General features: G+C 36.5%; 3 protein-coding genes across 3 annotated transcripts in view; 2 read left to right on the top strand and 1 right to left on the bottom strand.

Moving 5' to 3' along the window:
- The window catches only part of ndufc2 (NADH:ubiquinone oxidoreductase subunit C2), a 20,183-nt gene extending 8,767 nt beyond the window's left edge, over positions 1-11,416 (bottom strand). The window contains 1 exon segment of the mRNA NM_001013517.1: positions 11,179-11,416. Within this exon segment, the coding sequence (NP_001013535.1) occupies positions 11,179-11,317 (139 nt within the window). The 5' untranslated portion in view covers positions 11,318-11,416.
- Positions 1-26,973, top strand: part of LOC141377778 (uncharacterized) — a 369,547-nt gene that overhangs the window by 80,694 nt on the left and 261,880 nt on the right. The gene's annotated exons all lie outside the window — the stretch shown is intronic.
- Positions 22,921-25,980, top strand: LOC141377779 (uncharacterized). The gene is made up of 4 exons (XM_073923412.1): positions 22,921-23,084; positions 23,196-23,354; positions 23,462-23,557; positions 24,630-25,980. The coding sequence occupies exons 1-4, from the start codon at positions 22,962-22,964 to the stop codon at positions 24,930-24,932; spliced, it is 681 nt and encodes a 226-aa protein (XP_073779513.1). The 5' UTR covers positions 22,921-22,961; the 3' UTR covers positions 24,933-25,980.

Below are 26,973 nucleotides of genomic sequence, written 5' to 3'. Positions count from 1 at the left end.
CTTGAGCCATGGTATTACAACCATTTGAAGTTATATAACAGCAAACACAGGCTAAAATGTAATCACAAAGTGTGGGCACTGCGTTTAACCTTTGAATAAAATGCAAACAGCATACATATCCTGTTTCTACCATAGTGCTCAAAATGACCGCATGCATTTCTGTCTGCTACCCTGTGAGTTTTAAAATGGATGCCTCTGATGTTGGCAAAAACATAACTTCAGATATTTCTTTCAATACAGAATATTCTGTGCCGTGAAAAAGCCTTCTCCTTTACTTGTGATAATGAAAATGAAAGCCAAGCGAACATTCACGTATATTATTCAATAAACATATTTAATATAAAATCCTTCTAACTTTATTTTTAATCTGTATTTTAACCCTCTAAAAACAGCTATGTCCTTGCCACAAAACTAATAATTCATCTTTAAAACCTACAATTTCTTTCTATTCGGTCCGGTCGAATTTATTTATTGTGCAAAAAATAAAACATCCAAACAGCATCATAACCAATAAAAACACACAGCAAAGAAAAATAGTTTTAAAATACTGAATATATATATATATATATATATATATATATATATATATATATATATATATATATATATATTTAGGGGTGTCACGATTTTGATTTTTTTATCGAAATCGATCGAAATTTATGCTCAATTTCGATTATCGAATCAAAAAATAGAATCGTCGATGCTGCCGCGCCCCCATGTCACAGCAGCTTGTCTTGCCAAGCGGGAAAAAACAGGCTTGTTGAAGTGCTTGTTGAACTGCAGAAGCAGGAGACCCGTCGACAGAGCTTAATTCCTCTCCTTTTTCAATGAAGTCGCCGGTGTGTAAGCATTTTGGATTTCCAGTGAGTTATGTTGACAACGTTTGTGTTGTCGACAAAAAAACACAGTTTTGCAAGCTCTGCTATGTACGTATTAGGGTTCGTCCGTTAGACAACACCGGCATCGCGATCCTCCGCCCGCCCCCGTTGCAAATCCGCTCGCGAAAAGTACACACTCAGGCCCTGTTTACACCGTCTTTGTTTTTTAATGGCATTTTAGAACGACAACGATTTGACATCCACAGTGGTGTGTAGCATTTCCGAGCAGCCCTCCTTCCTCTCTACCTCTGACACACACACACAGCCATGGGCTCGAGACAGCGGGTTCAGGCAGTCAGAGGATCAGTAGACTGCTTCAATCTTTCACTCACTTGTACTTAGTCATTTTAGCGAACACCTCAGATACTGTTGGCTGGTTCCTGTTGGTTGTGCGTCTTTTTTACCGACGCCATTATAACGACACAGATCACTGCCTATTCACGAGTCCCGCAGAAAAAGTGATTGACAAGTGGTAATTATGTGTGTTATATGTAATTATATGTTTTTTTGATTTGTTCATAAAACACATCAGTTACTGCACACTTTTTACCTATCTGTCCATATAAATATACTTTTATTTTTTTTACTTTGAATCTGCACCATGGCCCTCAGCAACTTCCTCCTATGCTGTTTCCTTAACCTGCAAGTCTTTATTTTACAAATTATAAAGAATGTCTGCTTCTCAAGCTCAATGAGGAGTGTCATTCATGTATTTTAAGATGCACTCAGTCAAAAGACTGGTTCTCTCAAGGTTTTTTTTCTTCACTCCCATCAGGTGAAGTTTTTTTTCCCTCTCCGCTGTCGCCACTGCCTCACATGGTTCAGGATTGGTAGAGCTATGCATCGATGAATTGGCTCTTCAGTGTTTGAACTCTCAGTAATGATTAAATCACACTGAACTGAGCTAAACTGAACTGAACTGAACTTAAACACTAAAACCTGAACCACACTGTTCCAGTTACTATGACCATTTATGTGAAGCTGCTTTGACACAATCTACATTGTAAAAGCGCTATACAAATAAAGCTGAATTGAATTGAATTGAAAAGACAATCACATGAGATATCATGACATTGTGTTTTTGATCTTCAGCATGATGTAGGCTTAAAGTGACAATAATATTTATACAATATGGTAACAATGATATTTATACATGAAATGTTGACTAGTGTGCAACTTAAGCAACTTTTTTTTTACATTTAGTTTTGTAGTTCGAGCCCAAACAAATATGTTGCATTTTTCAATTGTTTAAGTTCATTTGATTGACAATGTAAAATCTTTTAGCTACGTTTGATGTTTCATTGTTGAGTTAAACATTTTTTAAGGGCCTTTGATACACTGCTTTTATTATTTATCTTTATTTTATTAATTAACATTAACTGTGTGCGTTAGCAGACAGTTTTTGTCACGTTCATTATTTATTAGACTCCCTCAAAACACACAGGCACCCCCATTTCCAGTGTGGATTATAATTTTTTATTAATAATAAAAAGATTTCATTTGTCAACTCTTGTTATTTCCTATATATGGCTTAGGGTGTCAAAATTAATTGTTTCTTCGGTGAACAGCGATGCAGACGCGGACAATTCGGTATTGGTTCAGTAATAATCATAACCGGTTATTATGTACTGACGTCATTTATCTACTATGCACTCTGTCGCGAGGGAGGTGAGTGCGGGTATTTACAACACTCAGCCAACTCAGGGCCGGCCCGTGGCTTAGGCACCATAGGCAAATGCTAAGGCCGCTGTATATCCAGGGGGGCGTCAGAAATGAGCGCGGTTCAGTTGGTTTTGTTTTCGATATTACTGATACACATTCAGTTATAAACGGCAATAACTCAAAATCCTCTTACCCTAAAAAGATCTAAAGTGTGTTTCCTACAAAAAGACAAAGCTGGTTATATTTCACAGCTGTCTGTCTTTTTTTTTGCTCGACATTACGAGCACTGCTCTGTTTGAGCCCTCGCAATCTGTCAGGATTTAGCCGGGAGAGTTCGCGCTGAGAGGAGCTCTCAGTAAGGGACCCTTGGAAAAGTGCTTTTTTTCATTTTTCTGCTTAGCTCAGCGCGAGCTCTCCGTTGCGAGGGCTTAAGTGTGTGTGTGTGCGTTTGTTTATTTGTTTACTTGTTTGGTGCTGTCAATATTTGTGTATGTGTTTGAATGAGAGACAGTGTGGTGCTGTGTGTCTGTGTGTTTATACAAACAGCTTGATATAGCCTCCCATCTAAAATATAACACTGTATATGGAAAGCTTTGTCAATGCACCATGATGCACAGAGATATCAAATTGAACCAAATCGATGGCATGATAATCGTAACCGAACCAAACCGTGAGACCAGTATAGGTTCACACCTCTAATATGGCTTTTGTGCTTTTATTGAATGGGAGTTGGTTAGGGCTGTAACGATACACGATATAAAATCGAAATCGCGACACTCAGATCTACGATCCTGTGTCGCGGTGTGATAAGGAAGAATCGCGACACACCCACCCCGTGATACCTTTCCAATAACGTCACGCGTGCCTGCAAAAGTTGAGCTAATTAACACTTTTTTTCGATCGACATTACAAACACTGCTCCGTTTAAGCCCTCGCAATATTTAGCCGGGAGAGCTCGCACGGAGCTCTAAGTAAGGGGCCGTCTGAATGTGTCAAGAATATCAAAAACAAAACAGACTTAACCCCGCTTGACAACCGACAACGTCAGAAACATTGCCAATGCTGTCAAAGCGGCCGGATTTTCAGCGCATATACGATGACTTGCTCACACTGTTAATGTGGCTGCGCAGAGAGGGATGGGCGTTCACCAGATGTCAGGTAACAGCCAAACTTTTCTGTAACCGTGCTGTGCGCTTTCTGTTTGAACCTTTAAGAGTGCTGACTGACAGGTGCGTGAGGTCAGAAAACACGACGAAGCTTTAAGTAAAAATAAACACAGTTTTTATAGTTATAGCCTACTTTATTTAGAGATAAAGGTATATGGCTCTGCATATAATCACTCTATCTTGCTGGAGTTTATAGCCGTTTCGCTTTACTTCAGGACGCATTAACACCGCTCTGAAGGTCTAATCGTTGTTTTAAGTTATCCAGAGCTGTATGAATATACAAATCTTGAATATCACAACAGTATTAAATATTGCAATTGTAACAACACAGACAGCAACACTTTTGCACAAGCGATACCCAGCTGATTCAGTCGTTTATAAGAGGACCGCGGCTCTTCTTTTTTCCTTGTCAACATAAAGGCAGTAAGGTGCGCCTTGTTTTCGGCCACTTGTTTAACTGCAAGGCATACTTAATTTGCGGGATGATAACGTATAACCCGTGCCTACAGATACATTTGCTAAAGAAGCAAAATGGAAGAAGAATATTGCTGTTTGATACAGACCTGTTGATACTAAACCAACGCTTATGTTGACCTGGATCTGCGTAATAAACGCAACAAATAGGCTTTACTTTTTATTTTACAGCTTAAAGCATGTACCAGATTAATGCAATATCATATTTAAACAAACTGTTTACAAAAAGTCTACATATGCGCGCGTGTTGTTGTCTTTTCATCATGCAGTGGGCGCACTTGAACCGCGAGGGAGAGAGAGGAAACCATAGGCTATATCAGGACATAATCTTTAAAATAAGGATTTCTATTAAAATGTAAAAGGTTTTGTGATTATAATAATAACAGCGGGGCATTAAATAAATGCATATTTTCCATGGAGCAAGCAATTTGAGGAAGTCTGCGATTTTTATTTGACGGAAGAAATAAACATATGATTGGAAAAAAAGCCTATGCCGGTTATTAAAAAGAATCAGTCAGTATTTTCGTTTTGTAAAATAAATTAATTATTTAAGTGAAAATAATTTAGGGCAGTCCTATTTATTTTATTCATTTTATTTAGATTATTCTGCTCTTCTGTGCTTAATACTGCAGGTGCGTGAAAATGCTCTGTTGTTCTGTTCCGCTATTAATATATAAAAATAAATCAGTATTTTAAAATGCAATATCTAATGTCATACACAAAATAGACACGTCAATTTGTTTAATATAAAATTAATAGTAATCTGACCAGTTAACCGTTAATAACCGATTAATGAGCGGCGGTTGTCGGTTAGCAAAATTAACGAAATGAGCATCCCTAGCTATTTAATTTACTTTTTCTATGCAAGAGAACTTGATTGAAAAATAATTTTTAACATGCTTGAACCATCTAAACAATGGAGTTTAGTTTGGTTTTTCAACAGTATTTTGTTACAAAGAAAACAGAAGTGATATAGCTTTGGCTATTTATTTATTTTATATATGGCTATTTATATTGTTAATAATTTGCATAGTTAATATTGTTCTTTGATGTTTAGTTTATAAAGATTTTTCAAATGTTATTTAATTAAAAATAGTTTTAAAAATCTTTTTTTTTTCCCACCCCACACGAAAAAAATAAAATAAAAAATCATGATACGAATCGAATCGTGGGTCAAATATCGTGATACGAACCGAATCGTGGGTTTGGTGTATCGTTACAGCCCTAGAGTTGGTAAACATATTCAAGGGCGTGGGGTGATGGGGAGCATTTTGATTGATGTATATACATATATACATACATACATATATATATATATATATATATATATATATATATATATATATATATATATATATACATACATACATACATACATACATACATACATATATATATATATATATATATATACACATACATAACCTTTCGGCTGTTTTTTTTACTTATTTAAGTACCTACTGTATTTGCATTACCCTTGATATTGGATAATAATTCAAACCAATGCAAATCACCGCGCTCTTACAGCTAAATAGGCGCTGAGACCAAAATTATTTCAAACAAGACACTGCTACAGTGCGGCGCGGGACAGGATTTGATTGTGGCTTTGGGTTCATGCCGTTATCCTCGATCCACGGGACTGCCGCAGAATGGATATAATACACGTGGATGAAAGCAAATGAAATTATATTTATCTATGCATAGAAACAAGGGTGCATTTCAGTCCTTTTAGACGGGATGTGGATGAAGAACTCGCAGCACGCACGTGACCGTTTATGCGTGGTGAAGTTTTCCAATGTTTTGTTTAGTAAGCACGGTGCGGCTTCAGGGGTCCGTTCTTTGTACATGGATTACTCAGTTAGCTGGACTTGGATGTTGATGATTTGACACGATCCAGGATCGTTTCGTTCTTCAAAGCTGATCCGAGAGTTTTGTTGTCATAGCAACAGTTCTGGTAGAACAAACCTGCTCGGCAGCAGGCTCAATTCATATAAACAGTTTAGATTAGATTAGATCGGCTCAGTTCATGCAAAGAAAATACTGAAAGTATGTACCAAATGCTGATATGTTCTTACAGTAGTAGTTATATAAACTTGGGAAAATAGTAACTATTTTATATATATATATATATATATATATATATATATATATATATATATATATATATATATATATATATATATATATGAACAATATCACACGAGTAGCAGTGTGATATGGCTGTATATCAGCAATGGTGGAAGACGTGCGTTGCCTTAGTGCCCCCACCAGTGCCAATATCCATATCGCACTGCTACGAGTGTGATATTGCGTTTATACAACAGTTTGACAGCATAATTGTGTATATAAAAACAAAATGAAACAAGGAGAGTTTCAAAAACCCTTTTTTATGTGGAACTACTTTCTTCCTCAGTGGATTCAAATCATAAGCTGACAGTTAAAACATTTGAGCAAGCATCTTTAGAACTTTAGACCTGTAGTGTCTGCTTTTTGCTGACTGTATGTGGGCGGAGTAATACACAAAGGGTAAAGAGGCTGTAGGAGTTCTGATATTGCAGAATATCGCACGGCTATCAGCCAATCAGAATTGAGAACCAGACAGAACTTTTGTGTGTGTATATATATATATATATATATGTATATATATATTAATAAAATTTGCAATCTGCACCCCTGAAATGAAAGTACAAAGACTGCCACCTGGTGGTGCAAAGAGAAAACTTATTGATATAAACTTTTTTCCAATCATATTTTTGTCTTCCGTCAAATAAAATAGCAGACTTTCTCAAATCGCTCGCTCCACGAAAAATATGCATTTATCTAATGCCCCGTTGTTATTATAATCACAAAACCTTTTTACATTTTTAATAGAAATCATTATTTTAAAGATTATGTCTTGCTATATGGTTTCCTTTCTTTCCCTCACTGTTTAAGTGCGCGCGCTCCGTGATGAAAAGACATATGTTGACTTTTTGTAAACAGTTTTGTTGTTTAAATATGATATGGCATTAATGTGCATACATGCTTTATAAGCTGTAAAATAAAAGGTCAAGCCTATTTGTTGCGTTTATGATGCAGATCCAGGTCAACATCAGCGCTTTTTTGGCATCAACACGTTTCAAACAGCAATATTTTTCTTCCATTTTGTTTCTTTGGCAAATCTGTCTGTAGCCACGGGTTATACGTTATCGCCCCGCAAGTTAGGTATGTCTTGCAGTTAAACAAGCACCACCGCTAACATGCTTTTTTCATTCCAAAAACACGAGGCGCACCTCACTGCCTTTATGTTGACAAGGAAAAAAGAAGAGAAGAAGCGCGGTCCTCTTATGAAATGACTGAATCAGCTGGGTATCGACAGTGCAAAAGTGTTGCTGTCTATGATGTTACAATTGTAATATTTAATAATATTGTGATATTAAAGATTTTTACATTCATACAGCTCTGGATAACTTAAAACAGCGATTAGACCATCAGAGCGGTGTTAATGCGTCCTGAAGTAAAGTGAAACGGCTATAAACTCCAGCAAGATAAAGTGATTATATGCAGAGTCATACTTTATCTATAAATAAAGTATAACTATAGAAACTGTGTTCATCTTAACTGAAAGCTTCGGCGTGCTTGCTGGCCTTACGCATCGTGCACCTGTCAGTCAGTCAGTCAGCACGTAACCCCAAAGGATTAAACAGATAGCGCACAGCACTATACGGCGACAGAAAAGTTTGCGCTGTTATAATCTACTTACCTTTTAATACATTTTGATGCGATTATAATCCGCTATTAAAAACAACAACAACAATAACTGGTCCCCGCCATGGAAGAATGAATGTAACGGAAACCATGCTCTTTAAAAGTTCTCTCTAGTTGTCTTGACAACACAAACTGCTGCTCTGGGATGAGTCGCGTGCAAAAGATGCCCCTCTTAACGCAAAGGCGCATTCAATCGGCCCCTTATGCAGTCAAACTAAAAATATATAAAATAATAATTTTAATCGTTTAACTGATAGCATTAATCGGTCACAAACGCACCCTTTCTTATCTTTTATTCTTTACACCGATTAAAAAAACAGCTACTATAATAAAGAAAATCTTTTCTAAATGTAGAATTAAATACACTGATATGCATTGAAATACATGATGAATACTCGACACATGAAAGTGTAAAGCCTGCAGCCCACAACAAATGTGGAAGGTTATTGCGTGTCGTATTTTACAAACCGTTTACTGCTAATTTGATGCAATTTTGCTCACATGGATAATTGAATATTAATCAGATGATGTCATTACGCTGCTGTGCCGTCAGCCAATCATTGCATTGCTGATCATGATTTCGAGGATCGATAGGTCTGTCCTTCACAACACACGCAGCGATTTCAGATCAGTTTATCCAGACATTCTAATCTGATTCGTGAACTTGTTTGAAGAACCAAATTAGTGAGAGATCAGTTATCGAGATGAAAAGATCTAGGATCTGCCAAATCATCTTAGATCATTTAAGCGAGGTACGAAGGACAGACCCCAGGTCTAATCAATTACAAAAGTAATCATCAACAGTGTCCATGGCTTCTGCTACATTCATTCTTCCATGGCGGGGAATCAAAATTCATCCTGCCACAGCTACATTACAGCTTCTTATTCAAAATATTCAGTCGTTTTTTAAAATAGCGGGTTAAAATCGCACCGAAAACGTATTAAAAGTTAAATGAATTATAACAGCGTAAACTTTTCTGTGACCGTAGTAGTGCTGTACGTTCTGTTTAACCCTTTGAGGCGACGTGCTGACTGACAGGTGAATGATGTGTGAGGCCAGCAAACACAGCGTAGCTTTCAGTTTTGATGAACTGTTTCCATACTTATACTTTATTTATAGATAAAGGTCTGTGGCTCTGCATATAATGATCGTTTCACTTTACTTCAGGACCCATTAATGGCGCGGTCCGCTCCGCAAGTCTATCAGAGACATTCATAAATATTCCTAGCAAATCTAATAAATGCTGGAGACATACTCTGTACATAAACGCACTAAATAACACTTCAGCCGCGTTTATTTGAAGGCGCGCAAGAAAATCTGCACTTGAGCAGCGTATATTTGTCAATAAAATAGCGCCACATATAGTGATAGATCTGTGTAAAATGCCCAACAAAGTCTGCCGCCACAGCTGGAAAAAATCCTAGAGGAAACACTGGTGTCACATTTGTATTTGCTAAGATCTATCACAATGTTGCGCTTGTCATATGTGTTTATTGTTTTCTGATGAAAGTTTCAATTTACACATGGTTGCAGTGAGTCGGCAATGTTGCTCTAATATTACATAGCCTATTTGACCTAAAACTTTTCACTGAGCTCGGTAAATTGTTCTTTGATAAGTTATTAATAATCTGTTCAATAATTCTTTAATGCCAAACCGAATGGTAAAATACAGGTTGTAATTTAATGTAAGCTAGTTTAAATAAATAAATAAAATATTTTATTTATATAGCCTATATAAATAAATATAGGCCTAACATATTTTTAAATTAAATAAATAGGTTATTTTCTGAAAAATGCACATGTCCGTGTTCAGAGCTTGACATTAACTTTTTTGATCACCAGCCACTGTGGCTAGTAGATTTCCAAGATTACTAGCCATTTTCACTAGCCACACTTTTCTTGTGGGGAAAATGTATTTTATATGCATAAATTTGACGTTAACATGCTAAAATGACTTGATAGATGTTCTGTTATGTTCACATGCCTTCTCATTCATTTAACTTCTTGTGTGTATTGTGTATGAGCTTGATCAGTGTGCATGAGCAAATCCGTTGTGTCACAATGGAACCAGTTTTATTTCACACGACTTTTCAGGGCTCAAAAGTTAAAATTTACCAAATTTATCTCTGATCACACCAAATAAGTATTTCTTAGCCACAAATTTTTATGTGTAAAAACAAGGAAAATATAGCGTTATAGGTGCACTTTTTAATTAAAAAAAAACTTTTCTTTAAAAAACATTACATTTAAAAAGAATTATTGTCATGTGTCTAAAATATGCACAGTAATTGGTCCAGGCTAAAAGTCCCAGATAACCAGTGAACTACACATAAACGGGGAGTAATCTCCCATTAAAGCAATCTTACCGTAAAAAAATATATAATTAAACCATATTAACAAAAATAACTTTACGCGAAAGAAAGCATGTGAAACATACCGTGTTTGATAATGAAAGGATGTTCAAGTACACACAGTTAATATAAGCCTTTTAATAATCTGTTCAAATAATAATAAAAATTCTAAACTATTAAATACATATAGTAGATATCTAATTATAAGCAAACTGTATAAAACAATTATATATATGGTGGGTGTCACGGTGACCGTCACAGCCCTGGTCTTAAGTATATATATAAAAAAATATCGCAATGTCAATTTTTTTTAATATATATATTTATAAGGGCTGCACGATATTGAAAAAAAATTGACATTGCGATATTTTTTTATATATATACTTAAGACCAGGGCTGTGACGGTCACTGTGACACCCACGTCACCGCCGTACATATTATATATATATATATAATTGTTTTATACAGTTTGCTTATAATTAGATATCTACTATATGTATTTAATAGTTGAGAAATATATTATAAAGTTTGATTATATTAATTTGCGAGGCATTTTTACACTTTAAAGCTCATACATGCAGTTGCTAAAATAAAAAGGAAAAATAAATGAACAATATTTAATATTAAGCAATACTGGAAAAGAATGACTGCTCGTCCTGTATTCAGGATGTATTGATAAACTGCCACAAAAAATTTAATACAAGTAGTAAGGACGCCGTCCCGTGGTTGCTGAATGTCACACGACAACGTTGCTACAGCCTTTTCACGTCTTATTTCTACGTTGTGACAATGTAGCGAGCACGTAAGCGCCAACGTTGACTTTAAAAAATACAACGTTCTGCAGACGTTGTGTGTTTGTTGGGAATAGAATCTGTATAGATCAGTGGATGTGCTCTCACCGGCTTTGAGCGCAGGTCTTCGGTTCACGCTGTTGTGTAGCACGGCATTCGCCCAGCCCAACAGTCCGAGCCACACTGAGTTTCTGTTGACGATCCCCGGGGGAGGCAACCCCTTCGCTTCATCAGGCACGAGTCCCATTTTCCCGAAAAACAGGTCTTATTCTGAGGTTAAAACCTTGAACTTTCTCTATCTCCTCATAAAAAACCAAGGGCAATGTTTAGGCGGAACTGAAAATCCGTCCGGTGTGAAACACACGACGAGTTTACAAGAGTTCCGGAAAGGGATTTCGGCTAAGTCTAATCGAATCTATCACGCACGCACGCACACAGATACAGTATATTTTTGTCTGTCTGTCTGTCTGTCTGTCTGTCTGTCTGTCTGTCTTTTATTATTGTACATTAGTTAATTACAATTAAAGAAAAATCATCATAAACAAACGTTTTAAAGATAAACGTTTTAAAACAATAACAATGTTTAGTATGTTAAAAGCACATTTTAGATCAGCTTCATTTTGTCTCATAATAGCACAGTTGAGTACACTTAGATGTACTTAAGTTTATCTTAAAATGTACTTAATACAATTTTTTAGTACATTAAATACAAAATTAGTTTGGGAAAATAGAGCACTTTTAATACAGTATTTAGCACACTTTTTTTTACAATTTGAATATTCTTTTAATATATTATACTGTAATTTAGTCATAAATATATTTAAATGTTTAAAAGTAAGGTTCAAGTGTATTTCTAGTTGAAACTAAATATATATTTTTAAAATACAGATATAGTATGTTAAAAGCACATTTTAGTTCAATTTCAGTGTGTCTCAAAATAGCACTGTTGAGTGCACTTAGATGGTATTAAGTTTATCTTAACATATTCTTAATACTATCTTTTAGTACATTAAGAACAAAATTAGTGTGCGAAAATAGAGCACTTTTAGTACATTACTGAAAAGTGTACTAAGCATACTTAAATAAAGTGTATTTTAGCACACTGCTTTCACATTTTGTATATTCTTTTAATATATTACTATTATGCTTTAAGCTATTCTTAAATGTATTCATAAATGTTTAAGATTAGGGTTTAAGTGTATTTCTAGTTGTAACTAAATATATATTTTTAAAATACAGATATAGTATGTTAAAAGCACATTTTAGTTCAATTTCAGTGTGTCTCAAAATAGCACAGTTGAGTGCACTTAGATGGTATTAAGTTTATCTCAACATATACTTAATACTATCTTTTAGTACATTAAGTACAAAATTAGTGTGCGAAAATAGAGCACTTTTAGTACATTACTGAAAAGTGTACTAAGTATACTTAAATAAGTGTATTTTAGTGCACTTTTTTCACCTAAGTATACAGGGAGGTAAATAAGTATTTGATCACCCTGTGATTTTTCAATATCTACTAATTAGAAATCATGGAGGGGTCTATAAATTTCACTATTTCCACTTTCAGAGACAGAATGTCACGTTAGGCGTGATCAAAACAATAGCAAAACGGGAACAAAAAGATTGTGGATTCAAGTGCAGATTTAATAGATATATAGTGCAGACAACAAATAAACAACAAAACAAGAAACGAGACAGATAAACACAAACTAGACTTTGGCAAACTACGAGGCAAGATCAGGAACAACAACAAACTTACTGGGAGCAAGAAGACAAGGAAGGCAAAGTAGACAAACAACGCGATGTTAAACAGAGGTGGAATGGTTGTATAAATAGTCCAGATAATCAACGATAGCACAGAACAGATGAGATGACGGGTCAGTGTAAGTGTTCCGGTGTATGCGCGTGGTATGTATGGGAATGTAGTTCCTTCCTGGGACGCTGTAGTGCCTACAAAGTCCTAGAGTACTACAGCGCCCTCAGGTGGTCACTGATGGATGTGACATTACCCCCCCTCTAAAGAGCGACTTCCAGACACTCCCAGACTGGTTCCAAGAGGGGGGCGGAGCGGAGCAGGAACAAAGGGAGGGATGGGAGCGCCAGCTCAGTGTCAGTCTGTGGTTCAGGCGCCCTGGCAGGAAGCCAGGGTGCAGCCGGGGAATCCGTCCCATACAGTGGGAAGGACCACCAGGGAGGGGCGGGAGGGATGACCCATGGATGATCCCGCAGGAAACACAAGGCAGGAGTTCTTAGGAGAGCCGGCTGAAGAGGCAACTGGACAGGAGCCGGCGAAACTGGAGGTAGCTGGACTGGAGCCGGCGGGACTGGAGGCAGCTGGACTGGAGTCGGCAGAGCAAGGTGCCAGAGTGAGGTCGGCAGAGCAAGGAGCCGGACTGGGGCCGTCAGGGCAAGACGTCTGGGAGGTGCCGGCAGGGCAAGACGTCTGGATGGCGTTGGTAATGCCAGAAGCCAGGCTGGGACCGGCAGGGCGAGGAGCCTGGGCGGCGCCGGCAAGGCGAGGAGCCTGGCTGGCGCTGGTAAAGCCAGGAGCCGGACTGGAACTGGCATTGTACTGCGCTCTGGGGCTGGAGCCGACACTGGCGGGCGATCTGGGGCTGGACCCGACACTGGCGAGCGCTCTGGGGCTGGAGCCGACACTAGCGGGCGCTCTGGGGCTGGAGCCGACACTGGCGGGCGCTCTGGGGCTGGAGCCGACACTGGCGGGCGCTCTGGGTCTGGAGCCGACACTGGTGGGCGATCTGGGGCTGGAGCCGACACTGGCGGGCGCTCTGGGGCTGGAGCTGACACTGGCGGGCGCTCTGAGGCTGGAGCCGACACTGGCGGACTTTCAGGGACAAGGGCAGTCCTCTTCCTGCGCCTCCTTCGTCTGGTGGTTTGAGAAGGGAGAGCGTTGTCATCAGGAGAGGAAGCTTGCTCTGGAGCTGGAGCCGACACTGGCGGGCATTGTGGGACTGGAGCAGACACTGGGGTTCCACACAGTTCTAGCAGACTCTCCAGAGGCTCACTGAAAGGTGGCCTTCGGACAGCCCGACGTGGATAAGGCCGCAACTCCAGTCCAGCCTCTCTCCTCCTTCCCTTAGACAAATTAGCTGGCCCCGAAAATATTCCTCTCTGTTGCCCTCCGCTCAGGCCTCCCTCCTGAGGGTTCTCCTCCCTCAGGGCAACAGAGAGAGGGGAGCCAGCGATCAACAAAGCTGCTTCAATGAAGTGGTAAAGGTTCCAGTCATCCTCGTATGGTGGCATGAGGGAACGAACTGGTTCCAAAAGTCCTCCCCCAAAAAACATCATTAGCAAAATATCACTATGAGAGCTCTTCTGGGCTAGCTCCAAAAACTCCTTGATATAACGCTCAACGGAGCGGTTACCCTGCTTAATACGCACTAATCTATCATCTGCTGAATCCATATTGTGATAGCGTCGTTCTGTCACGTTAGGCGTGATCAAAACAATAGCAAAGCGGGAACAAAAAGATTGTGGATTCAAGTGCAGATTTAATAGATATATAGTGCAGAAAACAGTGACAAAAATCCAAAATATCAAAATATAAAGTAACAAATAAACAACAAAACAAGAAACGAGACAGATAAACACGAACTAGACTTTGGCAAACTACGAGGCAAGATCAGGAACAACAACAAACTTCCTGGGAGCAAGAAGACAAGGAAGACAAAGTAGACAAACAACGCGATGTTAAACAGAGGTGGAATGGTTGTATAAATAGTCCAGATAATCAACGGTAACACAGAACAGATGAGATGACGAGTCAGTGTAAGTGTTCTGGTGTATGCGCGTGGTATGTATAGGAATGTAGTTCCTTCCTGGGATGCTGTAGTGCCTACAAAGTCCTAGAGCACTACAGCGCCCTCAGGTGGTCACTGATGGATGTGACACAAAATCTAAAAATAAAAATCCAGAAATCACATTGGATGATTTTTTAACAATTTATTTGTGAATTTGTGTGTCAAATAAGTATTTGATCACTTACTTTTCAGTCAGATTTCTTACTCTCAAAGACCTGTTATTTTGCTTTTAAATAGTTCAGCTACACTTTGCTTATGATTTTAATTTAGTAGCACCCGTTTGAGGTTGTTAGCAGTCATAAAGACACCTGTGCACTCCACAATCAGTCAAAAGTCTAAGTAGCAACATGGGCAAAACCAAAGAGCTGTCAAAAGAAATAAGAGACAAAATTGTAGACCTTCACAAAGCTGGAAAGGGCTACGGGACAATTGCCAAGCAGCTTGGTGAAAAAAGAACACCCGTTGGAGCAACTGTCAGAAAGCGGAAGAGGCTAATGATGACCGTCAAATGTCCCTCAGACTGAGACCTCATGGAAGATCTTTCCTTGTGGGGTATCAATGATGCTAAGAATGGTCAAGAATCAGCCCAGAACTACACAGGAGGAGCTGATCAATGCCGTGAAGAGAGACTTTATTTAAGAGAGACCCACTAATTTACAAATAAATTGTTAAAAAAATCATACAATGCAATTTCTGGTTTTTATTTTTAGATTATGTCTCTCACATTGGGAAGGACCTATGGTGAAAATTCTAGGCCCCTCCATGATTTCTAAGTAGGAGATATTGAAAAATCACAGGGTGATCAAATACTTATTGACCTCACTGTATACACACACACACACACATATATTCACACACACATATACACATACACACACATATATACACAAATATATATACACACACACATATATATGTATGTATATGTGTATAATAATGGTATATATAATGGTATATAATGTATGTATATATATAATGTATGTATATGAACTAAGTTTACATATTCTTACATGTTTTACATATTCATTTGATCAGTTAGCAGGCTTACATTCATTAGCAGTATTATTAGACATTTGTCATTAAAATAAAGTCAGTTATTATACCTGATGCTTAGCAAAGATAGCCATTTCCAAGCAGCACCTGGTTTGCATGATTGTTTCCGAGCAAGACCTATAAAATAATAATGATGATAATAATAATAATAATAAAAATTATAATAATAACAATAGCAATAATAAAATGCCTATAGTTCGCTACCAAACATCTTGCTGTTGTGCATCTGATGCTGAGCAAAGCACCTGGTTTGCATAATTGTTTCTGAGCTACTGTAGGCCTAAATAATAATAATAATAATTAATGTTCACATATTATACCTATTGCCATTATATAATTGATTTTGGTTAGGCTATATATATATATATATATATATATATATATATATATATATATATATATATATATATATATATATATATATATATATATATATATTTATACAATAGTTCTGTCTGGTTCTTGAATCTGATTGGCTGATAGCCGTGTGATATTTTGCCAGTAACATCACACAAAGGCCTCTTCACCGTTCATCCTGTGTATTACTCTGCCCACAAACAGCCATCTACAAGCAGACAATATAGTTTGAACAATATTACTGTTGTTAGACAACAAAATGTACTTTTGAGGCTTTTTTAGTCGAGAATATAGTTGTTTAGATTCCAACTATGCACTTTATTTATAAGAATAGTGCCTATTTTAAAATATTTAAAATTCTGAGAGAGCTCGTCAGCGGCCAAAGACGCTTGACGTTGTCGATCCACAAAATAATGCCAGGACTGCATATTAAGCCCTTGCTTAGTGTGTTTTCCTGAGCGCGAATAAGAAGCTGAAAGACGGAAGTGTCGCGATTTTTAAGTTGAACCGGATAGAGTCAATAAGAAGCTGCGAAAAAGAAGCTGGATTCAACCTCGTTCCTCCTTATCACAAACAAAACAGAAGTCTGGTAAGTTAGAGATTGCTCTGTTTTTTTCTTGGTTAATTATTGTGATATTATAACAATCACTTAATGTTTGATATGCATTGTGTATAAAAGTCCCCTTTAAGAGGACTATTCCTGCGGTTGTTTTAACTTAGAGATGTAAGCACCCATGTATGGGTGCTCAGTTCCGTTTAGCAAGCTTTGAGGAAAAGTTTGATGGTCACTCTAGCACTGTATCATTCTTTTATTTTAATAATGTAACCTTGACTTTTTATTTTGTGACGGATGTTTGAGTATATTTTTCTTTTCCTTTTGCCTACTCGTTGTTGAATGGCATGTATGTAGTCTACAGCACTTGGTAGAAACACATAAAGGCCAATCTAAAGAACGAAATAGTTTCTGTCTCTGTATTTATTCCATAAAGTCTCCGGTTAAGTGCTGGGACACCTGGCACCCGTCACAATACCGACGGCAACAGAGAAATACTGTAGACTGTAATAGACTGTAGGGAGAAATATCTTTAGACGGATGGCATTTAATGTCACATTCAGCCTTATAATCTAAATATGTGAGCAAAATTCAGCTGTTTTGTCATCACCTTAAAGGGAGTCACACACCAGAAGCGCCGCTTCACATTACGCTATAGAGATTCATTCAAATACTAGCTCTAAAGTGACGTTGGTGAATTAGTAACGGCTTCTGCTGTTCTGACGTCAGCTGCAGATGTGAATGAATGGTGGCGGAAAGAAGTTCCTAATACAAAAGTGTTACAGACTGTCTGTTTTAATTTTCTTTTTTATATACAAAATTATGCCGTCGAACTGTTGTATAATCGCAGTCGCACTCGTAGCAGTGTGATATGACTCTATATCAGCACTGGTGTGGTGCTAAGGCACGCCTCCTACCAGTGCTGATATAGAGCCATATCGCACTGCTACTATATATATGAACAAATTTTCAAAGGAACCAATACATACGTATAATTCATAATAAATAATGTGTTGTAGTTCAGACTTACAGATGAGCTCGCTGTCTGTGCATTGAGCTAATAGTGAACTTGACATTTGTGTGAGAAAATTAAATTAAAGTGTTACTGCTGGCCCAGTTCCATATTGCAAATATAAATATTGCATACTAATTATGCAATATTTAACATACTATTGACTACTAATCAGTGATGCCAACTGTCTGCAATTTATTTGATGCATTTACTATTGCATGAAATAATAAAAAAAGGAAAGAGCGTTCGGTAAAGTGCGTGATGCGCACAGAAATCAGTGCACTATTCTAAATTTAGTTCTCTTTAACCTAATTCTGCTTAAATTGTACAAAATCTTTAAAACGACAGGACTTCAATCAACCCTTTTCTGTTTGGAGAATTACAGTTATTAATAGCTTAGTCCTTATTAATGATCAGTTTATAATGTGCAACTATAATACTGTTACGAATGTGCAACTATAATATTGTAACAGACTTTATTTGATTCTGTGATGTGTACATTTCTGATGTTTAGTATGTAGGTGTGTGCAATGAGCAATAAGTGTGAGAGAAAACTGTTCAGAATAAATGAGAGTTTGGAAGAGTTCAGTTGCCTCCGTTTGTTGTTTCGTATGTTTCAGTGTTTAGGCGGACCCTGTGCAAACGCTCGGTTACATCGGTGGCAGCGGTTTGTTTTGTTTTATTCTCAATCGCGCGATTGAGTGTTACGACGGGTGTTTAATTAGTTTCGTTTGAAAAAAGTTCATAGCTAAGTTAGCTCTCGCGAGTTCAACGTGGACGTGGCCATCATGTGGGGTAAAAATGACTTTTATCCGGGACGGGACCACGGCACGATTAACAAACACGTGAGAATCGAGTTACCCTCGCCGTTCTACGGTGATGAAAAGCAGAGCTTTCTGTGTTGGGCTTGGCAGTTTGAGGTCGCCATCAGAGCGCTCACAGAAGGGGATGGCATTACATCACATAAATTTGAACTGGCGTGAATTTTGCTGATGCGGCTGAGCAGCGCGACCTTTCTATTGTGGGACAGCCTTCCTCAGACTGTGCAGGCTGATTATACAGCGATTAAAGAGAGACTAAAGGAGGCTTCCGGTCAGCGGCAGTTCATGGATCGCTTCAGAGCTACCCTATCAGCCCGCCCTCGCGGCCCGCGGGAAAGTTTGGAAGTGTATGCTGCAGAGATTAGCAGGCTAGTGGACGAGGCTTTTCCTGAATATGGCGACAGGGCTCACAGAGAGGAAAAATTTCGCCATTTTCTCGCTGGCTTGGATCCCGTGCTCAGAGCTAAGTGCCATGAACAAGGAGCCACGGATTTGGAGGAGGCTGTGATAATAGCAGGTCGGTGTGAAAATGCTAGGGATGCAATAAAAACTAATTACATGACTTTTAATATTGCTGGAAATGCTGCTGATTGAGGAGCTGTGGCTGCTGTGTATTCTGTCACTAATAATGGAGGATTATACAGAGCTATGGACCGGTTGACAAAGGAAATGAGAGATCTGAAAATGGATCTAAGGTGTTTGGTCGATGAGAATCGAAAATTAAAAGCCACAATGTGCGCTGAGTGAAGTGGATTTTATACTCTTCAAAGTTTGAAGTTAATCTATATATTCAAATTGTATGTGTATAATCTTCTTGTAGACTTGCATACCATTAGAAGAATTACCATATCACAAGAAATGGATAAGATATATGGTTAACCTAGGTGGAATTTGGGGTCAGGGGTTAACCTAGGTGGAAATTGGGGTCAGGGGTTAACCTAGGTGGAAATTGAGGTCATGGGTTAACCTAGGTGGAATTTGTGTGACATATGTAGATCAAAGGGAAAAATAGTTGCAAAAGAAGTATATAAGCAGGCCAGAACATCAGTGAGACAGAATTTTTCAGACAGAGATGCTACTGGGGGTCTCCTGAAAGTTCTCCTTTGTTGTCGACAATAAAGTATACTCTTCTGTTATTCATAATTTCCAGACTGAGTTTGATTCATTAAGAGAAAATCTAAAAACCACTACAATTGGCGTCCCTGGGTGGGCTGGAAAGAAGCAGGACTGGTGTTACTGTGCATGCTGGACTGGAGAGAAAAAACAAATATGTGGCCACAATAAAAAACGGTAAGCGATTTTATGCTTTTTAGTTTGTGTTTTTTCTGCCAGGACCTGCTTGTAATGGTAAATACACTTGAATTGTTTCTCCAGGTTTAAAGAATTAAAAGTAAATGTAAAAAAGATATTAAAGAAAAAAGGGGTTTTGAATAACAGAAGAAAAAGAGTAATTTGCATGCAAATGATCTGTGTTTTCCTAAGAGGGCCTTGATGGATAGGATAAACAAACTAGTAATTGTTACCCAGATTTGGGAAATTATTAATGATGTAAGATATGCATAGAGCATTTATAAGTTTTAAGAGAGAGTCCTTAATGTGTGGTGACAGTTAAGAGATTAAAGCAGATTAAAGTATGCAAATGATCTGTGTTTTCCTAAGAGGGCCGTGATGGATAGGATAAACATTAACTAGTAACTGTTACCCAGATTTGGGAAATTATTAATGATGTAAGATATGCATAGAGCATTTATAAGTTTTTAGAGAGAGTCCTTAAGGTGTGGTGACAGTTACGAGATTAAAGCAGATTAAAGTAGAGAGAGAAGCGCGCAAAGTCCTACGATACCGCTCTGTTAAAGGTGAAGCAGAGGGCTGCATGCACTGTAAAAAATAAAATCTCAATTTGTTCAGAACACTGTACTTTTTCTGTCATATATACTAAGAATTGTGAATAACTACTGATCTACATAAAAATATATGTTATGTCAATAATATTCGCTAAAATGTTATGTCTACATGTTTACCAGAGTTTTCTGGACATACATTTTTGTGTTGAACAGGTATGTTGATATTTAAATAAATTGCGCATGCGTGACGCGACGTTTGAAAACCGCGCCAACCCTCCCCCATATTGACCATTCGTTTCGCTCCTCATCTCCTTTTTGTCTTGGTGCCATATCGGACTTCACAGATATTTTCGACTCTTCGAAGAACTAAACATTAACTTGTTCCTGTAGGTGAGTAACAACACTTATTAACACTAATTCTATGCATGCAATGAATTTTACTATATTCACTACCTGACGGTTTGTTTTTAGCGACGAGAATTATTGCATATGCTTAAGTTTCAAATGCAGTGGGTAATTAATGTGGCCTATAGTTTCAGCTAAGTCCAAACTCATAAATGTTTCCGTGTATTCATGACATGAGTGGCGGATTTAGGCAGAGTTAATCGCGACATCCTTCCGGCCCACGCCCGCACCTTCGAGAGGGCGGAGGACCGTGAGGTCGGCACGGTCATCGTTTGCCTAACGCCAGTAAAGCTTGTGCCACTCCTTAAGACATTACTTGGAAAAAAAACGGAAACTGGTTTTCTGTGCCGTTTAAGTTTAAAATGTTTCATGTTAACTAAAATGACATAATTATGGTTAACTGTTAATCACTGATAAAAGATGGCTAATATGGTACCATAATATTAACACATTTACGTTAGGGAATTCAGAGGTTTTGTTTGTTTTTAGGTGAAACGTTTTCATTTCTCTGGTGAGTTTTCACATTTTTCTCATTTTACGTGCTTCTCTCTGTGTGTGCACCGCCTAGTGATGGGTCATTCTTGAACGATTCGTTCATTTTGAACGAATCTTTTGTATGACTCGAGAACAACGAGTCCTCTCTGGGAGTGATTTGTTCACTCGCGCATGCGCACATTTGTGCAGGTGGAGGAAAAGATTAGTTTATTTATCGAGTCCTCTATCGGGTTTAAGTCATTCGTTCATCACTTTAAAGACATAAGGCAATGAAATGCAATCAGAGCAGGAAAAATTTTTAAATCATCTTTCAAGTCCTCGGCGTTGAGTCATCTCTCTTAACATGCTGTCACGTGATGAACGAACGAGTCAAAAACCAGATGACTCGAAAGGTGAACTAATGGCTCCTTTCGGTTCAGACTGTGCATTGGTTAAGCTTATATGGGTCTGTCTGTGTGACGTAGACGAACCCCTCAAATTTGAACACCTGTCAGAAGAGCTGAGCTCACATAGTCATAGACAAAAGACTAGGTAAACAAACGATTATTTTCTTTTTCTTATAGCATTCAAGTTATGACTTGTTTGTAGTGTGATCAACGTCTGGACTAGTTGTGGATGCGTTTGGAATAACTTGTATCATTTTAATAATATTTTGGCAAATTGATGGAAATGACTTGAAAAAAAGATTTGTTCATCTCAACGAACGAGACTCGAAGGTCCAAATTAGTAATATGATCCGAACTTCCCATCACCAAGAGCGAGTGAGAGACCGTAAGTTGTACTTATAAATTTGTGACGCATATATAAAGCACGGATATTCAGATTATATTAGATAAAGTAATATGTAAATGTACTTTATATTTTTTATTTATAAAATATTGCCTAAAACATTATTTAATCCTGTCAAATTAATATAAATAGTTCCTATTAGGTTTAAAATAGTCTTAATTTCAAAGCATATATTATTACTAACTATATTACATTATTTGTGGACTCCTCTGTATACATCAATATCATATATTGATATTAATATCATTGTCTGCTCCCAAACATGTTTCATGTTAAAATATGGGGGCATAAACTTGAAAAATGTTTAAAACTTTTAAATGTGAAGCTTTTTCAAATATATTTTTGTAAGAATTATACTTTATTTAAAGTTGTGATTTAACAATACAAGGTTATAACTGATTACTTCTGTTTTCAGGATGATCTCCTCAAGACTTCATGCAGTGTAAAAACTGCAAATCCAGCACTTCAAGTGAAGATGTCCTTCTGAAGCACTATCAGCTACATCATCATAGAATTTCCAACTGGCCCTGTCTTTACACGCAGTGTGTTTGTGCTTTTAAAACTGCAGGTACTTTACGATCCCACTTATCTAAATCACACCACAACACTGATAGTCAGTCGATATCTATCAACTTTTAATTGTGGACTATGTGAATTTCATGAGATTTGTACTGAAAAAATATTTTTTCTTCACCTACAAAATCATCTGAAACGTAAAGAAGTTAATGCAGAAGAGACATGGCAGCCATAAGTGAAAAAATGGAACTAACATTTTCCCTTAGAAGAAAAGAAATGGTCCAAGAGCAGCCAATGATTGTAGAGGTTCAGGAGAGGTGGCCTGCACTCTTTTTTCAAGAACAGGTAAAGAGATTTTTTTTCTTTCTTATTAGGCTTTAAGTTTACAGAATGTAAGATGCTCTGTTTACAGAAAAAAATTGATTGCTGTAAATCTGGTTGGTTTGTTTTAAAAAGATCTGTGAGGAATTTTTCCGCATCACCAAAAAAGACCTTCTAGGAGTCTTCATGGCAGCCACTGACAAGTACACACCAAAGCTTCTGAAATTATACAGAGCCAGAAAAGGAGCGTTTGGACATGAAATGGAAGAGCTCCTGGAAAGAAGTGATGAAAGGGCAAGTTAATAATTTTCATTATTTACATGTTTTTGATCTATGTAGTTGATGATATTTCAGTTTTCATTCTGTGACTTTTTGGTTGTATCTTTTTTATGTTTTTGCAGACAACAGAAATTGTTAATCACAGAAGGACTGCTGCTTTGGAGGGCCTGCCTTTGTTTCTTCGAGAGAAACAAACTAACCTTTTCAAGAAATTTAAAGTAGGTATCAAACACTTTAAATGGTTTAAAGCATGAGTGTCCAAACTTGCTTCTGTATTGCTGGTGTCTTGAAAAGTTGAGTGCCAATCTATTTGGAGCTTTCATGAAAACTTTTGATTAGCTGAGTTAAAATGTTTAATTTAGGTATCATTAACAGAAATTACAAATCTTCTGACCTTAAGGTATAAGAAGTAAATTTACGTATAAACGTGTCTTGTAAATTTTATGATTCACAAGTATCTTGTTATTTTTAAAAGATTGATATCAGGTTCTATATTAGTACCAGTTTAGACCTGCTCACTGATCTATGCAGGTAGTTAAGGGAAATAACATGTAAAAGAGATGCAAGAGAAACTGTTGCTTTGTCTGTTATTACATAAAATTAGAGTTGTGCCGAGAGTCTAAGACATTATTCTTGTCAACCAAAATGGCAGCTGTTGTATTCAGAGTACAACATATCAGCATTTATTTATTTATTCATTTATGACAGTATTTTTAAACAAATAACTTAAAATTTTTAAACTCCAATTACTGCATTAATGTTGCATATAAATCCTGATGATTTATAAGTTTGTTGATCTGGGCTCCTTGTTATTTACATGTTATCTGTTTAATTGTTACATTCACTTTTGCTTAATGATTTGAATTATAACACTATGTCTTCCTACAGACAAACTACACATAGCAGTTTTATGATCATAACTATTTGATGTAACTGGTCATTTTGCTTAACTGCAATTAAGTTTGCATGGTGATTGTATTATGCTGGTTTGTTATTTTTACAGAATGTTCATATTTCTGAAAGATAACGGTATATATTTTTAACTGAATAAATAACTTTATTGCAATTATTTAAATGTGTGTGTTGTTATAGCCCTATAATAAACAAGTACTTGCTTATTTTTTTAAATTTCTATAATCACCATTAATCAAAATATTTTATTTGACAATTAATCGTCACCTAAATTTCATAAGCATGACAGCCCTACTTGCAATATAATATCTTGCTTGTTTGTAGATAAAGTACTATAATGACTTTCTATGCTCAAATATTCTTATTGTGTTTTCACAGGAAACTGAAGATGGAACAAAGGGCGTATCAGTTGGCATTCACTATGTTACGGAAGTTGACTCCCGGGCAGCATCACCAGTGATCCAGAACATTGCTGTTGTACTGGAAGAGGTTGTTGTTTTGGAAGACATTCCAGATACCTCAAGTGCTGTAGCATACCTCTTTGGCCTTCTTTATGCACTCAACTTTTCCTATCCCAAAGAACTCCGGTACACTTTTGACACAATTCAGAATGTTTTCATGGAGCTTGGGACTGGATGTACGCAACGTGTGCTTTCTCTTAAAAACAAGATGTTAAACTAATACTGTAAACAGTGTTGTGTCAATGGTCTGATGTTACAAAGACCTAATGTACAATTTGAGTACTAAATCTGAATTATAAGAGCCACTGTTTAGGCACTGTGTTCATTTAAATGGGTAACACTTCATAATAACTACACACTATGAATCATTTGTTAAGCATTAGTAAATAGTTAGTTAATTATTTGTTAAGTATTAACTCTAATAGGCATTAATAAGCACTTTATAAATACAGCCACAAATGCTATATTCTTAAATTGTAATTAATTGCATTTTCATACTTTGTTAATGATTCTTTTTTTCATTACATAAGTATTGCATTATTTACAAACCAGTTATTTAAGAATAGGTGGTGGTTTTTTCCAGATCATTCAGAATGTGAAAGTACATTATTAATAAACTATTCAAAAAACTATTCAAATAAACATTCATATATCTTATTATTCAGCCATATACTATTAGTTTATTTATATATTAATAAATGCTTTATTAACTCCACTTCATCCAGTTTTGTGACCTAAAGTGAGGACTATTTATGCTTTATAAATCCCTTATAAATGACAATTAAAGGCTCAGTTATATTCCGAACAGGGAAAAAGAGCATGAACTATTTCATTAATTTCTATTTATTTATTGATACACAAATGAAACCATCAAATGAAAGAAAAATCTTTGCAATCTTATCTAAAATGAAGTTACTGTACAGTTTAAACTTTGCTAAATAACACTGATATGTTATATCATAATACAGTGGTTCTCAAACTTTTTTCACCAAGTACCACTTTAGAAAAAAATCGTCTCTCCAAGTACCACCTTACGTCGCTATTTTTTAACCAGTATTAAAAAATAGCGTCGTAAGCCTAATTAAGCAGCTACAGGTGTGCACAGTTTTAAAACGATGCAGATTACTTCCTATTAGTAAGAATATGTATTATTGTCAGTCACTTTAAACATTTGAAATAGTCTGAATATTAACTGTGCTTGCAGATAAAAAAAAAAAAGTTTTAGTTAAAATGTGCTTTTAAAAGTTCATAAAAAATGGCCCTGTTCTTAAAAAGTAAAAAGAAAACTGCTGTACTTAAATCTAAAGTATTCATAGTAGCCTATTCATCAAAAGCTGGAAATGCTGCTTGGACCTTATAAATATAGGCTATATGTCACATTCCTACACTTTCAGACTAATCTTGAAATAAATGTTAAATGTACATATGACAGGGTTCATACAGGCACAGCCTAATGAAAATCAATTCCAGCACCTATTTTTTTTTTTCAAGACTGACATGCTATGTATTGAAGACCTGAAATGTATTCTCAGCAACCCATAAAACATTGCATAAGAATAGATACAAATAAAAACCATTAATAATATTATTTATTAATCATATATTAATAATATAATAAACCTGCACTAAGTGCTTGTGAAATCTTTTTTGTACTCAAGTAAAAATACTATTACACTGCTAAAATAACAAAAATTTTAGTAAATAATACTAATATTAGGTATACGAATTACTCTTTTAAAAAGTACTAGTTGGTTACTTTTGAAAAAAAATCTGATTTTCATTATGAAATCACTTTTTTTAAGTGTAAACCTGATTTAATGGTTTGATTGCTTACATCCCAAAGCTAGATGTATAATTTGCACTAACAAAGGAAGTATGGTCAATTTTTCCTTTCATGTCAATTAATCTTTTTCAATAGCACTGGTAAAACTACCAAATAATCTTTAAGGCCATAGAGACACTTTTTGCCCATTTTTAAAAATATATATTTTTAAGCTTTGAAAGGTTAAATTAAAGTATATGGTAAAAAGATTTAAATTTAGCCTTTTATTTACATATTTTACACTATTTTCCTTACAATAATGCAAATTTGTTTCTTAAATAGCTGTAAATCACATGTAGATTTTATTTTACACTTGATCTTAATCTAAAATAGAAACGTAAAAAAAATACAAGTACACTGTCAGTAAACAAATAAAACAAATGACTTTATTTTACTTGAGGTATTTGAAATATGACGACACTACATTTATCAAAGCAGT

Source organism: Danio rerio, chromosome 15 (genome assembly GCF_049306965.1).
Source record: "Danio rerio strain Tuebingen ecotype United States chromosome 15, GRCz12tu, whole genome shotgun sequence".
Classification (NCBI taxonomy): Eukaryota; Metazoa; Chordata; class Actinopteri; order Cypriniformes; family Danionidae; genus Danio; species Danio rerio.
This window is presented reverse-complemented; position numbering and strand designations above follow the sequence as displayed.